This window comes from Balaenoptera acutorostrata, chromosome 20 (genome assembly GCF_949987535.1).
Source record: "Balaenoptera acutorostrata chromosome 20, mBalAcu1.1, whole genome shotgun sequence".
NCBI classification, from domain to species: Eukaryota; Metazoa; Chordata; class Mammalia; order Artiodactyla; family Balaenopteridae; genus Balaenoptera; species Balaenoptera acutorostrata.
Genome location: NC_080083.1, coordinates 51499134 through 51513512, shown reverse-complemented (window position 1 = coordinate 51513512; position 14379 = coordinate 51499134). Strand labels below are relative to the sequence as shown.

At 53.4% G+C, this 14379-nt stretch overlaps 1 protein-coding gene across 7 annotated transcripts in view; it reads right to left on the bottom strand.

Annotated features, from left to right (window-relative positions):
* CCDC57 (coiled-coil domain containing 57) overlaps positions 1-14379 on the bottom strand; it is a 113915-nt gene that overhangs the window by 87572 nt on the left and 11964 nt on the right. For 6 of the 7 annotated variants that reach the window (XM_007185906.2, XM_057536815.1, XM_057536816.1 and 3 more), the window contains 5 exons: positions 13383-13797; positions 12082-12190; positions 3066-3167; positions 1492-1649; positions 1254-1328 (listed from right to left, as the gene is read on the bottom strand). In XM_007185906.2, the coding sequence (XP_007185968.1) occupies positions 1254-1328; positions 1492-1649; positions 3066-3167; positions 12082-12190; positions 13383-13789 (851 nt within the window). In that variant the 5' untranslated portion in view covers positions 13790-13797. The remainder of the gene's footprint in view (positions 1-1253; positions 1329-1491; positions 1650-3065; positions 3168-12081; positions 12191-13382; positions 13798-14379) is intronic. The other variant, XM_057536817.1, reaches the window with a different exon arrangement.

The window sequence follows — 14379 nt, the reverse complement described above, 5'->3', positions numbered from 1 at the left end:
CCTCATTCTGCAGGAGTGCTGCACGCATGTCCTCCTGAAGGGCACTTCTGCCCGCTTCTCTCGGCTCCTCACTCCTCACAAGAAAACACTGACTGAGAGACTCTGAGACGCCGGGCCCCAGCCCTCCCAAGCTCACAGCCCATGGGAGGAAGACCCCAGAACATGTGCTTCAGTGAAGGGCCACCAGCAGAACCCGCACAGACTTGGGAAGCAGAAGGCAGGTGTAAACTGCCCTCGCCTTGCAGCTACCCCATTTGCTGGGCTGCTTTCAACCCAGAATCTGAGGCTTCCCAGAACTGGGGGCCACGGGATGCAGGCTGCATGTCTGTCTTCACTAGAGATGCCAAACCTACTGGAACTCTGTCAACAGAACATTCGTCTCGAAAATACACTGTTGGGTGTCGCTGACAGCTGACATGATGTCCATGATGTTTTATGCTTTTATTCTATTTGGTTTCGATGAAGAGTAAAAAGCCCTCAAAAAGGTAATTCTACATGATTTCTTTCAGATTCCATCAGCATTGTTCAATGAGATGGTTAAGCCTTATTTAATCAAGTCGCATGCCGTACTTTTCATTCCAATTATAATCAATCTTCATCTTACTCACCTTGCAAACTGTTCAGTATTTTCCACCTTCTAGTAGCAAAAAACTATACTCATGCCAGTTGCTGTACCCATTAGTTTCTGTCAGGATATACCTTTCTTTTTCACCAAATCACAACAAAAGTTTGATCATGACAGCTAGTGAAGGGAGGGAGTTATTTCTGCACTGCATTATTCTATGACCATTGGTTAGCTACTTTCAAAAGGCAAACACCAAGACTCCAGGGCATGGACACCCCAGCCCACACCAAAGAACCAAGGAACACAGGTTTCTTGTCACCTTGGCTCCGTAAATAACGCCACCTGGGCTGCACGTGACTCTGTGGGGTCACGCAGTGTGTGAGGACACGGAGCATCTGTGTGCACCCTGCTCCCAAGACTTGTTTCAACGGGTCAAGTACATTGGCTCTAAGTGTCAATCTGGACGGCTTTCAGCAATTCATTTTACAAGGCGTGTTCTGTAATTCTCAGTGTTTTGATGACATTCCTCCTAACACACACAAATGTACTCATTTGAACTGAAAAGTGAGGGGAGACCCTGGAAGAGCAGGCCTGACCCAGCTAACGGTCCCACAGAAGGGCTGGGTCTGCCCCCAAGGGGATCAGGGAACATTTTCCCTACGCTGACACTGGAGCCAGAAACACTCACTTCCTCCTAAACATCTCCTCTTCTTTTTTCCTGGTGAGCTGCACAGAGTGAAGTTTACCCTCTAAGTCTTTTATCCTGAAAGAATCAAATATTAGTGGAAAAAGCAGGTAAGGGGCTACAGCAAAGCCGGCCTGGAATAAGCCAGAACAGGCAGATGCCTCCAGGATGGAGTCCAGACCGCGCTAAACATCGGGCGCGTTGGCCACATCGCCCACAGGGAGACGGGGAGACTCCGCACCGGGCGTCCTTCACGGCAGCCAGGTCCCTGAGCTCCCAGTCTCTGCGCTGCAGCCTGTCCTCCAGCTCCGCATTCACCGCCTCGGCGCTCTGCAGGGACTCCGCAGCCTTCTCCCCGGCCTCTCTCAGGGCCACGAGCTCTTTGTTCAGCAGTTTAATCTTTGAAAGAGAAGAATTCAAAATAAGGATATAAGTGGAACAAACTGAGGTGTTAGAGGTAAGCCTTACCATTTTATCAGAACTGGGAGAGAAGGAAAACTGGAATTTGAGAAGCAATAAAACAGTGAGTCTCCTCACATGCTCCCACAACCTTGAGAGCACGGGCCCCGTGTGAGTCCCTGTCGTACCCCAGCACCCGACTCGGGCATGATTTGAATACTGGAATCACACAGCCAGATGGAGGCTGTAAGAACGTGGCTCCCTGCTGAGTGGCCCCACTCAAACCCCAGCCACACACTCAATTTTTAAATAGCTTCTCCGGGCCTCAGCTTCCTTGACTATGATGCAGAGGTGATGGTACTGCTGCCCCCAAATCAGTTCTGTGTATAACCTGTGATGCCCTCAAGGGGCAGGTGTTCAGGGGACCAGAACCGACTCACGGCAGCTGGAGATGGGAGTGGGGCATCCCCTGGCCCACCCACCCATCCCCCGCTCCTCTGACAGGAGTGCCCAGTGCACTGAGGCACAGGTTGGCCCTGCACGTCCCGCCTGCCCTCTCTCCCCTGGTGCTCAGAAGTCCCCAAAGTGGCCTCGGAGGGGGGGTCACTGTGAGGCAGCCCCAGCCTCAAGGTCCTACTGGCCCTGGGTGCATTCCTCCAGGGGAAAGTCAGGGAGACTCCCGCAGAGGGGTCAGGCAGGGCCTGGTGCTGCCCCCTGGACTGCAGCCCTGTGGGGAGGCTGGTGGCCTAGAGGAGGGACCTTGCTGACCACTAGGGCAGGGTGTCGATCTTACTACTAACACCTGGCTGGACGCTGCCCGGATGTGACCAGCTGGGGCAGCAGGGCCGGGCCAGGCATCAACCCTGCTTCCTTGTCCCCGGCACAACTCCCCCGCCCCTCCAGGCTGCTCCCTGTCTCGGTGCTAAAGGCCAGGCACGCGTGCTCCTCATGTGTGCCCTGGCCGTGTCGGGGCCAGTGCTTTAGAGAAGTCCTGCTCACGGAGGGGAGCCAGCACCACGGCTGGGAGCACCGACTGCAGACAGGCCTCCTCCTGAACATAGGGGGATGAGTGGCACCTCCTCACAGGCCCATTCCAAGGTGTCACGGGAGTACACAGGCCAAGGACAGAGTTTGCGGGGTGGCGGTTTCTCCTGGGGGAGGCACTTCCTCAAGGTCAGGTAACTAGACCTGGACTGGTGGCACCAGCGTTCCTCTGGCTGGGCAGAGTGGCCGTCACTCCTGACCGGGGCCCTGGCAGGCACAGTGGCAAGCATGTCACCTGCATGTCACCCCCAACTCTGTGTGGCAGAGACCGAGGCCCACATACAAAGCGGGAGGCCTTCATGTGAACCCTAACTCGCAAGGGGCTTCTCACTTCTGCTGAGGAAATGATCACAGTCCGAGGGCGCCCTCTACCTTGAGCTCGTGTGCTAGGACCACATTGCTCATGCTGTCAGCCTGCAGGCGGAACGCGTGCTCCCGCTTTTGCATTTCAGATTCAAACTCCTGGAGCAGCTCCTGGAACAAAAAGAGCTGGTGGTGAAAAGAGCACGGCGGGGCCAGCAGAGACCTGCAGGCACGCTGAGGGCAGGAGGGACGCAGAGGACCTAGTGGAGGACGAGGTCAAGATTGGGCTGGGGCCTGTAACACTGCATGAAGGACATCGGAGGGCTCGTGTTCCCACCGTGGGCGTGGGTTTGTCCCTCTCCCCTGTGGTCCTGTGGGGTTTTGCTCTGCACAGACGGAGCTGCTAGTGGACCCACAAGGAGAGACACCAGACCCATGAGCCCAGAACCACCCCTCCCGGTAGTTTTGTTGTTGGTTCTGTCTGTCTCTAAACAACACGCCACTCTTCCCTCCGCACTACTTGCCGGCTTCCTGAGCAGCCCCACCCCACACCCCCGACATGGGGCTCACGGCTCCACTCCCCTGGCTGTGTAAGCCTCACCCACGGGCTGAACCCAAAAGTCCATAAACTATTACAACAATAAAGTGATTCACGGCTCACCCAACAGCGAACGATTATGACGGTTCCCATCTCATCATTTCTCCCGGAGTTTTCAATTCTCTGTCTCTCCCCCCGCCCCTTCTCTGTCTGGTTCTCTCCTGTTTCCTGAGTGGTGTCCGCTTCCCAGGACACACCCTATAATGTGATCCTTTCTTCTCCTGGGGTGTGGTCCCTCCAGGGCCCTCAGTCTCCATGCCCATCTCGTCTCTCCCTGGGCTGCCTCACAGCCAGCATCCAGGCCCGAGACTCACAGCTCCCCCAGGCGGTCCTCGGTATTCCTGGATGCCCTCTTCCTCTCTCCTGGTTTCCTCCTGCTGGAAAGGACCCTCTTCCCCACCTCAAGAGCTCCCATCAGGGTGAGAGTCCCACGATCCCCTGCCCCACTCGGCCTTCTCCCAGGGGGCTGGAGCGGGAGCTGCCCTCGGTTTCCCTGCCCCACCTCTCTCAGACTCACGGGCTTCCAGGTGAGGCTGCCAGCTCAGCCCTGTGACTGGCGCCACCCAGTCCTGGGGACCCGCCCAGCTCAGGCCCCCATTCTCCTGGCAGCCTCCTCCACTCCATCTCTTGGTTCTCAATGTTCTGAACTCAGAAGGGAAACAGAGGCAGCTAAAGGCTGACCCCTCGGCCCCGACACACAGCCACGCTGCACAGGGCTCGCTCAGTAATTGCACTCCAGTAACTTCCTGAGAGGCTGTCACCCAGCCAGAGGCATCCACACCCTCACACCCCAGGGCCCCGGGCTTACATCTCTTCCCGCAACAGCGCTGAAGACCTTGTCACGTGTCTTCTGTCCCAAGCTGAGGTTGAGGAGTTTGGGCCAGGCTCTGCCTCTACAGGTTTTCTGGACGTTTGTAGCATCTCCTCTTTGTTCCTCTGAAACCCCTTTTGCTCATGGCTCTGGGGGCCTATCAGTCTGAAGTCCCCACCCTGAGAAGTGGCTATGATGTTTACTTGATAATCTGACGCCTTCCTGTTCTCTGCTGTATGTTTCTGGAATTTGTATTGTTAGATGAATCCTGGATTTATCCTCCATGTCTCTTAAATTCTCTCTTGGATTTTCTGTGTCTTTTTTCCATTTTCTGAATTAATTTCTTTATGTATACTTTTATCTTTTAAATTTTAAATATTTATTTATTTATTTGGCTGCGCTGGGTCTTAGTTGTGGCATGCGGGATCCCTGTTGCTGCATATGGGCTCTTAGTCATGGCATGGGGGATCTAGTTCCCTGACCGGGGATTGAACCCGGGCCCCCTCATTGGAAGTGTGGAGTCTTAACCACTGGACGGCCAGGGAAGGCTCTATACATACTTTTTTTTAAAATTTTAATTAATTTATTTATTTTTAGCTGTGTTGGGTCTTCGTTTCTGTGCGAGGGCTTTCTCTAGTTGCGGCGAGCGGGGGCCACTCTTCATCGCGGTGTGCGGGCCTCTGTCGCAGCCTCTCTTGTTGCGGAGCACAAGCTCCAGACACGCAGGCTCAGTAGTTGTGGCTCGCGGGCCTAGTTGCTCCGCGGCATGTGGGATCTTCCCAGACCAGGGCTCGAACCCGTGTCCCCTGCATTGGCAGGCAGATTCTCAACCACTGCGCCACCAGGGAAGCCCTTCTATACATACTTTTAATTGTCAAAATTCTTTCTTGTTATGATTGGCCCTTCCTCCTGGCATCCTGAGTTATGGATGCAAAATACACCCCTGGGGGCACTGATCTCAGCAAGCCCCCATAATGTGCCCTTAGACACTGAAAATGAAGGTATAATGGGATGAGTGGCTGGCTCTGTCACCACCCCATTCCCGAGAGGCTCAAGTTCTCACCTTGGGGGAACGACACGGGAAGATCCTCATGGGAAGGAGGGAAATAGCCAGGCCCTGCCCTGGGAGCAGGAAGGTGGCTACTCTCCCGGCCCATCCTCCAGGACTGGGCTGATAGGAGTTGCAGGATCACTGGCACCGCCTGTGGGGCCCAGGAGGCCAGAGCACCAGAGCCGCCCACGCAGACAGCTAGACCAACACAGACAACCAGACGCCATGCCCGGGCAAGCCTAGCATGGGCAGGGCCACACGGCCCACCGTGCTGCCTCACACCTGAGCTGATCACACAGCGGCGGGTTTTAGGATCACTGTCTCGGGAATCATCTCTGTCCTACCCCGGGTCATTTTCCCTGTTCCTCTGGGCCTCTTCTTATGTTGCTGGCATTTCTCTGTCTTGTAATCCTGCCTCAGTTATATGCTCCTACTCAGGAATGAGGCAATAAAAAGTCCGCTGGGATGCTGAAATTAAAAACACCTGCTATTCATAAGCGACTGTTACAAAAAGGGAAAGGAAAGGCACAGTCTTAACTGCTGGACTGCCAGGGAAGTCCTGGAAGAAAACATTTGAAATACATATACCTAAGAACTTGTTTCTGGAATATATATGCAGAACTCTTACATATCAGTAACGTGAAGACAAATAACCCAATTTTTTTAAGTACAAGAAAGCTGAACAGACACTTCACAAAGGATATATGAATGGCCAGTAAGCATGTGAAAAGATGCTTAATCTTTGATCATCAGGGATAAGCACATTAAAACCACAGTAAGACACTACTACACACCCACTAGACTGGCTAAAGAGAAAAAGACTGACAACACTAAGTGCTAGCAAGGACGGGGAGCGACTAGAACGCCAATCTGCTGCTGGTGGAATGTGACGCTACAACCATCTTGGAGGATAGCTCGGCAGTTTCTTAAAAAGTTACTCACAGGGCTTCCCTGGTGGCGCAGTGGTTGAGAATCTGCCTGCCAATGCAGGGGACACGGGTTCGAGCCCTGGTCTGGGAAGATCCCACATGCCACAGAGCAACTAAGCCCGTGAGCCACAATTACTGAGCCTGCGCGTCTGGAGCCTGTGCTCCACAACGGGAGAGGCCGCGACAGTGAGAGGCCCGCGCACCGCGATGAAGAGTGGCCCCCGCTCGCCGCAACTGGAGAAAGCCCTTGCACAGAAACGAAGACCCAATGCAGCCAAAAATAAATAAATAACTTTATAAAAAAAAAAAAAAAGTTACTCACAGGGGCTTCCCTGGTGGCGCAGTGGTTGAGAATCTGCCTGCCAATGCAGGGGACACGGGTTCGAGCCCTGGTCTGGGAAGATCCCACATGCCGCAGAGCAACTAGGCCCGTGAGCCACAATTACTGAGCCTGCGCGTCTGGAGCCTGTGCTCCGCAACAAGAGAGGCCGCGATAATGAGAGGCCCGCGCACCGCGATGAAGAGTGGCCCTCACTTGCCGCAACTGGAGAAAGTCCTCGCACAGAAGCTAAGACCCAACACAGCCATAAATAAAAAAAAAAAAAAAAAAAAAAAAAGTTACTCACAGCCGTAGTATACATTGCAGAAATTGCACTCCTGGTCATGTAGCCTGTGTCCATTCAAAGACGGCCAAGAATGCTCACAGCAGCCTCATTCGAAATGGCCCCAAACTGGAAACGACCCAAGTGTCCAAAATGTGCGTTGACAGAGAACGGAAAGAGACTGGCACCTCCACACAACACAGCACTGGCACCGGGAAGGAACAAGCTGCCAGCTACATGACAGCTATGCGCCTCAGACACGTCATGCTGAGAGAGAAGTCAGACAAAAGGGGCACAGTGCACGGCTCCATTCTCACAGGACTCTCCGAAAGACAGATCTCACCGCGAGCGGCAGGAAGCAGGCCAGTGGGGCCGGTGCCAGGAGTGCTGCTCCCTGACTGCAAAGAAGCACGTGGAACTTTGGGTGGCAGGAAAGTTCTGTCTTGGCTGTTACTCAAGTACCTGTGTTAAACCTTATTGAACTGCACGCTTAACACGGGTGCATGGACTGTAGGAAATTACAGCTCAATTAAGTTGAATCTTCGCAGAGCCGACTGAGGGCGCTGCTTCCCTAATGTCAGATCTGCGCTGCAGACACCAGGGTCCACACAGCCGCCTTCCTTCTCCCCATGGGTAGTTCAATTTCTGTAAAGAAAACTGTGCTGAGCTTCTGCCTGGGGAAGGAGCTCCTGGCTGCTGGGCACTCCATCTGCACGTGAGGGGCGTGGTTTGCGGCCCCAGATACAGACATCCACCTGCACGTGCATGGCCCCTGGTGTCCCAAGGCCTAACCTCTCTGAGTCTGTAGGCCCACTGGCTGCGTTTCCCACAGGCCCGCTCCCCAGCTGCTGCCCCCGCCCTCCCGGAAAGGCGCAGGCTCACTCATCCGTGTGCTGAGGCCCTTCTCCTGCTCCCGTCACTGCTGTGGGTTCTCACTGTCTTTAGTCCTTTATCATCTTGTTTACAGTGGTGACAGGAGAGCAGACACTCGTGGCTGATGTGCCCTATGGACGGGAGGTCTGGATACAGATGCAGAAATCACACACTGAGGGACAGAGTCAAACTGAAATGCACGTGCTGGAAAGCACAGCGCATGGAGAGCCCAGCACACTAGCAGGATTCCAGGTTTCTGAGCAAGTGATGAGGCCCCTGCTTTTGAAGAGACTTGGACAGACTCAGCTACCTGAAGGAAAGAGTCGCGGAAGGCTGAACCCAGCCTGAGCGCGCCGGCAAGAATGGGCTCGTCTGCCTCCGCCCTGCAATAAACTCCACAGCAGCCTCCCTCCCCTCCTCGGAAGGTGGGGGGCCTCAGAGACACCATGCAGAAGTACAACTGAAAACATACTTTTTTTATCCCTTGAGAAGCAAGACAAAGTATAAGGGGTCACATGAGTAACCCTTGTTGGGATCAGAATATGAAAATCATTGAGATTCACTCCTAACGCTACAAAATACTGAAGCACTTGGTTTCTGCTCAAAGTTCTGCAGTCTGTGGCCTCCAGGGGGCAGGAAGCCCTTGCACAGGCAGAGCCTGGCCCAGACCAGCGGGCAAGCATTTAGTGTCCTTGGTGAGGAAACAAGAAACCCACCACCCCTGCAATGCGCTGCTGCGTCCAAGTCCACTCCCCGTCCCCACTTCACCCCAGAGACACGCAGCTCAGGTCCGCCTCCCGACCACCCTCTTCTCTTGCTCCTGGGGGCCCCTCTCCTGCTAGTCCCCCACCCATGCCCCTGCCCTGTGCCGATGTCCCCGGCTCAGCCTGGATGGCTCCTCTTCCTACAGTCACCCTTTGGGGATGCCCCAGGTTCCCAGCTCTGTACCCTGTGGCCCACCCCCTCCATCCTGACCTCCCGGTTTGTCCAACTGGGAGCGCAGGAGCCACTTCCTATGCAGCCCAACCAAGCGCCCTTCCCATCCTCCCTGCGCAGTTCCCCCATCTCCAAACAGGGCAAGTCATCCCGCCAGGCGCTTAGCCCCAAACCAGATGTGTCCTCGGCGCCTGCCTCTCACCCCATCTGATCTATCAGTGTGTGCACTGGCTCTGCTGTCTAGGTGTATCCAGAACCTGCCAGTGGCTCAAGCCCCCCACCTCTCACCTGGGGCTGTGGCAGCCTCCTCGTGTTTCCCTGCCTCCCCAGTCCCACAGGCTGTCCTCAACCCAACAACAGAGGATCTTTTAAAAACTCAACTTGGCTCACAAGCCCCCAAGAGTTTCTCACCTCACTTGGAGCAAAGGCCACCCTCACGAGGGCCTGGGAGGCCTACACTGCCACTATCTCAGCCCTCTTGAACTTGAACTCTGATGCCAACTGAAGACGGGCTCACAAGCCCTCTTCTCAGGGTGCCCTTCCTGACCTGCCTATTAAAAGATCAGCCCCATCCACCCTGCCTCCCTGTGTCATGCAGGTGATGTCCCTAGGATGCTACAGCCAGAGCCTGTAATGTTCGGGTGTCCACTGTGCCCCCACAAGGGCCAGCTCACTCCCAGGGCAGGTGGGGCCCCTGCTCAGCCCTAACCCCAGGGCCCGGGATGTTGTCTGGCAAAATCTATTTGTTAAATGAATGAATAAATCAATAAATCATTGCTTCTCCTCCAGTGGCTTCTAATCCTGTGACTGCTAACCAACAGTGAAAAACCTTAAGTCCACAGTCTACAGCTTGCAGAAATAATAAACATTAAATAAACTCAACTCCCGTCATCTTATACTTCTTTTTTGAAAATAAAAATCACTATTACCATTGAATCAATTCTACCTTTGACAAGTCAATAATGAACACAAAGATCTTCAGAAAAAGGAGACGGGAAACCAGCCCAAAGGAAGCCCACAAAGCTGATGAGCACATAAGGCCCTTTCTTCAGTCACAGAGAGTCGGCGTGGGCAGCAGAGCCCTGAGGCTGGCATGAGCCACAGCTGTCCCTGAACCACACTAGGCAGCAAAGGCTGCCCAAGTTCCTGGCAGCAGCTCTGGACGGAGCCCAGAGCTGGAGAGTCCAGACGTCAAGTTTCCTTCCTTCCAGAGACAGGGCTGGTATAAAAACTCCCATCTGGAGGTGCCCTCCTTGTGGACAAGGGGGCTCAAAGCCTGAACGAGCCTGAGTCGCAGCAAGGGCTCTGAGTGTGGACAGGCTGGGAAGCCACCCACAGACCCAGCCCAGCGACCACAACTCCCACCAGGGCACTACTGCCTCCAAGTGCCACTGACTGTCCTGCTAACTGGGACAGTCCCACCGCTGCCCAGAGCCCTTCCGAAACTCCTTCTTTGGAAGGGACTCCAATGCCACTTGAGGAAACCTCATGACTTAGATGAGTCACACCTGGTCTTGATCACTCAGCTCAGGCCCCAATGACCTTGGACTGTTTCCAAAAGTCAAACCCGCCCATAATGGAAAAAGTTCTTTGGTCACTGGGGACTCCAAAAGAAAGTCCTCTGCAGGAAATTTCAAATGTTCTAAGCAATGATGGCATCATGGACAGTAAAATTCAAGCTTCCAAGAGGGGAAGGAAAGGGCAGGGCCCCCTCCTCCACCAGCCATGGTTGGTAGATGCGGCCGTGCCTGAAAGCTCGGTCAAAAGGACAGTTGTGTCCATGGGCGCCTTCCATCCTGATGGGTACAGCACATCAGGATGCCGTCCTATCTTAGGGCACTGACGCTATGCCGTGGGACAGAGGGCCCAGCAGTCAGGCCTCAGTCCGCCAGCTGACAAGTCTGTCCTCCTTGAGAACCGCTGACCCCAGGGCCCAAAAAGGAGCCAGCACAGGCAGGCACACCATTCACATCTGCCCAGTGGCACATACACTGGGGAGTCTAGGGGCCAAGTTCAGAGCTCAATGGCTCAGTCAGCATCACTCCAAGGAGGGCAGAAGTGAGGACACATAGGTTGACTTCTAGATCCACCTCCTCTCCAATATCACAGACACAAGTCTAAAAATAAGGCGTGGGCTTCCTTGGTGGCGCAGTGGTTAAGAATCCGCCTGCCAATGCAGGGGACACGGGTTCGAGCCCTGGTCCGGGAAGATCCCACATGCCGTGGAGCAACTAAGCCCGTGCGCCACAACTACTGAGCCTGCGCTCTAGAGCCCACGAGCCACAACTACTGAGCCTGCACGCCTAGAGCTCGTGCTCTGCAACAAGAGAAGCCACTGCAATGAGAAGCCTGTGCACCACAATGAAGAGGAGCCCCTGCTCGCCGCAACTAGAGAAAGCCTGCACGCAGCAACAAAGACCCAGTGCAGCCAAAAATAAATAAATAAAATAAATAAATTTATAAAAATAAGGTGTGAGTTGTTATCCTGTGGCAGGATGACAGTACCTAAGAGTTCTTGCACTGGAAGTGTCTTGGACTCAAATTACGGCTCCGCCACTTACTGAGGGGGATCTTGGGCAGGTTACTTAATGTTTCCCCTGTCTGGAAAATGTAGAACAAAATTGTGTCTCTGTTGTGTTGAGCGGATAAATTCACACACACGCACAAGGAGCTCCATGAGGCAGTTTCCATAAACACCAGTCACTGCTTTGATGACACAAGCTTGGCACATCCTGGGAGGAGACCAAGGGTACCCATGTCCTTGCATACACACAGCCCTGCCAGACATGGACTTCGGCCATAAGTGTGAAGGATATCCTTCACCGAAACCCCAACATAGCTGAGTCTCTCAGACATGTAGGCTGAGTTTCAATGACACCAAGGAGAAATTTTGGTGACAGGTTTAAGTGTCACCTGTCAGTTGATACATCTATATTTAAACTTATTTACTGCTTTGTTGAAAGAAGTACAATTATCACAACTTGAGCTCCCAGCTCTTTTCTACAGTAAATAACTCAAACTTTAACTTCATAACACTTTTTTCTAAAATAAATAAAGGAGGAAATGTTTATTCTATTTCCAAGGAAAGAGAACCCTGGGGGAGTTACTACAGAGGAAGATTTAGACACCCCATCACATTTCCCCACAGATCACCATAAAGTGGAAATCTGTGATCCCAGGATACCATATGGCTAACAAAATGGTCTTCTCCACCTGGTACAATTTTGGTTTAAGAGAGGGCGGGCAGGGTGGGCACCTGAGGAGGAACTGGACCCCACGCCCTACCTGTCGCTGCAGGGCAAGTTCGCTGTCCAGCTCCTCCAGCCTCCTTTCCAGCTTCCACTTCAGGTTCCCATACTGCTCCCGCTGCTGGTCCAGCTCACTGTTCCTGTCACTGTGTGAAAAATGCCGTGTTAAGAAAAGTAACACTGAATAGTCTCCAAACTACACATTTGCAGGGTCACCTCTGCAAACATGAGGTGACAGGTGATGCTTCACTTTTGCGGGGGTGGCTTTGGCAGGACCCAGGGGACCTACACGCTGCACCTGGACAGGTGACTGCCTGCAGAAGAGTACGTGACGTGGGATCCAGGCTCTCACGACACAATTCCCAAAGTGCCTAAGATACAATCAAAAGTCACCGGTCATACCAAGAACCAGGAAAATCTCTACCTGAATGAGAAAACACAATCCACAGATGTTAACACCAAGATGACGCAGATGCTGAAATGATCTAACAAGGATTTTAAAGCAGCCGTCATAAAAATGCTTCAACAAGCAATTTTGCACAGTTTTAGGACAAATGGAAATCAGAAACTCTCAGCAAAGAAAAAGTAACAAAGAATCAAATGGAAATTTGAGAACTGAGAAGTACAATAACCAAAACAAAGGACACCCTGGTTGGGCTCAAAGGCAGAATGAACATGTTAGAGAAGAGAACCAGTGAAAAACAAAAGTTACCTGACCTGTTAATAGAAAGAAACAGACTGAAAAAAATGAGCAGAGCCTCAGAGACCTGTGGGGTAACAAAAGATGTAACACTCACATGTCATCACTGCAGTCCCAGAATGGAAGGAAAAAGAGGGTGGGGCCAAAAACGTACTTGAAGAAATAACGGTTGAAAATGTCCCCAATTTGGTGAAAAAGAACGGGCAGAAGACCCGAGGAGACACTTCACAAAACAGTGTACAGCACTTCAGGGCTGCAGCAGAGCGTGCAGCTGAGGCCTGTCCTTCCTTCTCACCGTGAGCGGAGCCCACAAGCCTGACAGCAGCTTCAGGGTCTCAGTCGACTTGCCTCAAGTCAGCTCACTTAGTTTTGGATTTAATATATATTTCACACCATTAAAATAATCATAAGCTCAAATATGTTTTATTATAATGATATAGATTTGTAAATCATGGGGAAAAATTCCAAATAGTTGAACCAATGTCCACTAATTTCAGCCGCACTGGGACCCAGAAAAAGACATCCAGGTGTGGCCCTGCCTGCCTTCCCTTGACAAACACTGGACAGGTGGGCGCCGGGCAGCGCTGTGGGGCGGGAGGCGTGTGGAGGGTCGGGGAGTGGGGTCCGCTGGCCCTCACCTGTGGACCCGCTCCAGCTCCAGGCGGTGTTCCTGCAGCCTCTGCTGGGACTGCTGCTGCAGATCTTCCACCCGCCGGGCCTCACCGGCCAGCGCCTGCCTCAGCTTGGCCACCTCGATCTTGAGCTCGCTCACCTCGGCCTGCCTGGCCTCCTCCAGCCCACGGGCCTGGGCAAACGCAGCATCGTAGCGCTCCAGCTCCCGGTCCCGCTCCTCCAGCACCTGCAGGTTGTAGACGAAGTCCTCCTGCAGGCGTCGCAGCTTCCCCTGCGCCTCCTCCAGCTGGCGCTGAGCGTCCTGCAGGGCTGCCTCCTGCATCTGGGAATGCTGGGCCTGCAGTGCTCGCCACTCCTCCTCCTTGCGAGCCAGCAGGGCATTCAGGGCCTGCTCTGTGGGTGGGGGCAGCATGTCGGCAGCTGCAGCAAAGAGGAGGCGGGCAACGGGTTCACCGTTAGGGACACTGTCTTCCACAACACACACCTCAGATCCCCAACTAAGTGATCGCTGTCACCAAAGCAGGAGGATGCTCTGGCCAGTTACTGGCTTTCTGGTCACACCCTGAGTTCTGGAGAGCCAAAGGCAGCTCCCCTAGGGTCCAGCAGGGCAGGGGCATACTAGGCCCAGACCCCCAAGGCTCTTTCTACCCTATCCTCACCCTACAGCAGAGGGAACAGACAGTAAGTGCAGGATCACCGAGGTAAGAGAGGAAGGAAAGACAGGGAGTGTTGTTTGCTCACCTACAAAAGCTAGGTTCTTTAAAATAGTTTCATAAAGTGCTCTCTCCATTTTGCAAATAAAAAAATGAGGCCGCTCAGTAGCTGAGCTGTGCCTGGCCGCAGGTGGCCCCTGAGCCAATACCCCTTCCCACCCCCATGCTCTACTCCCGGAGCTGGAATGCAGGCTCCTCTGTTCTTGTGTTTCCAGTCCATCGTGCACTGATACTTTTGTAAAACACAAAAAAGTGCTAGAAAACAAATGAAAATTTAAAAAACGAAGAT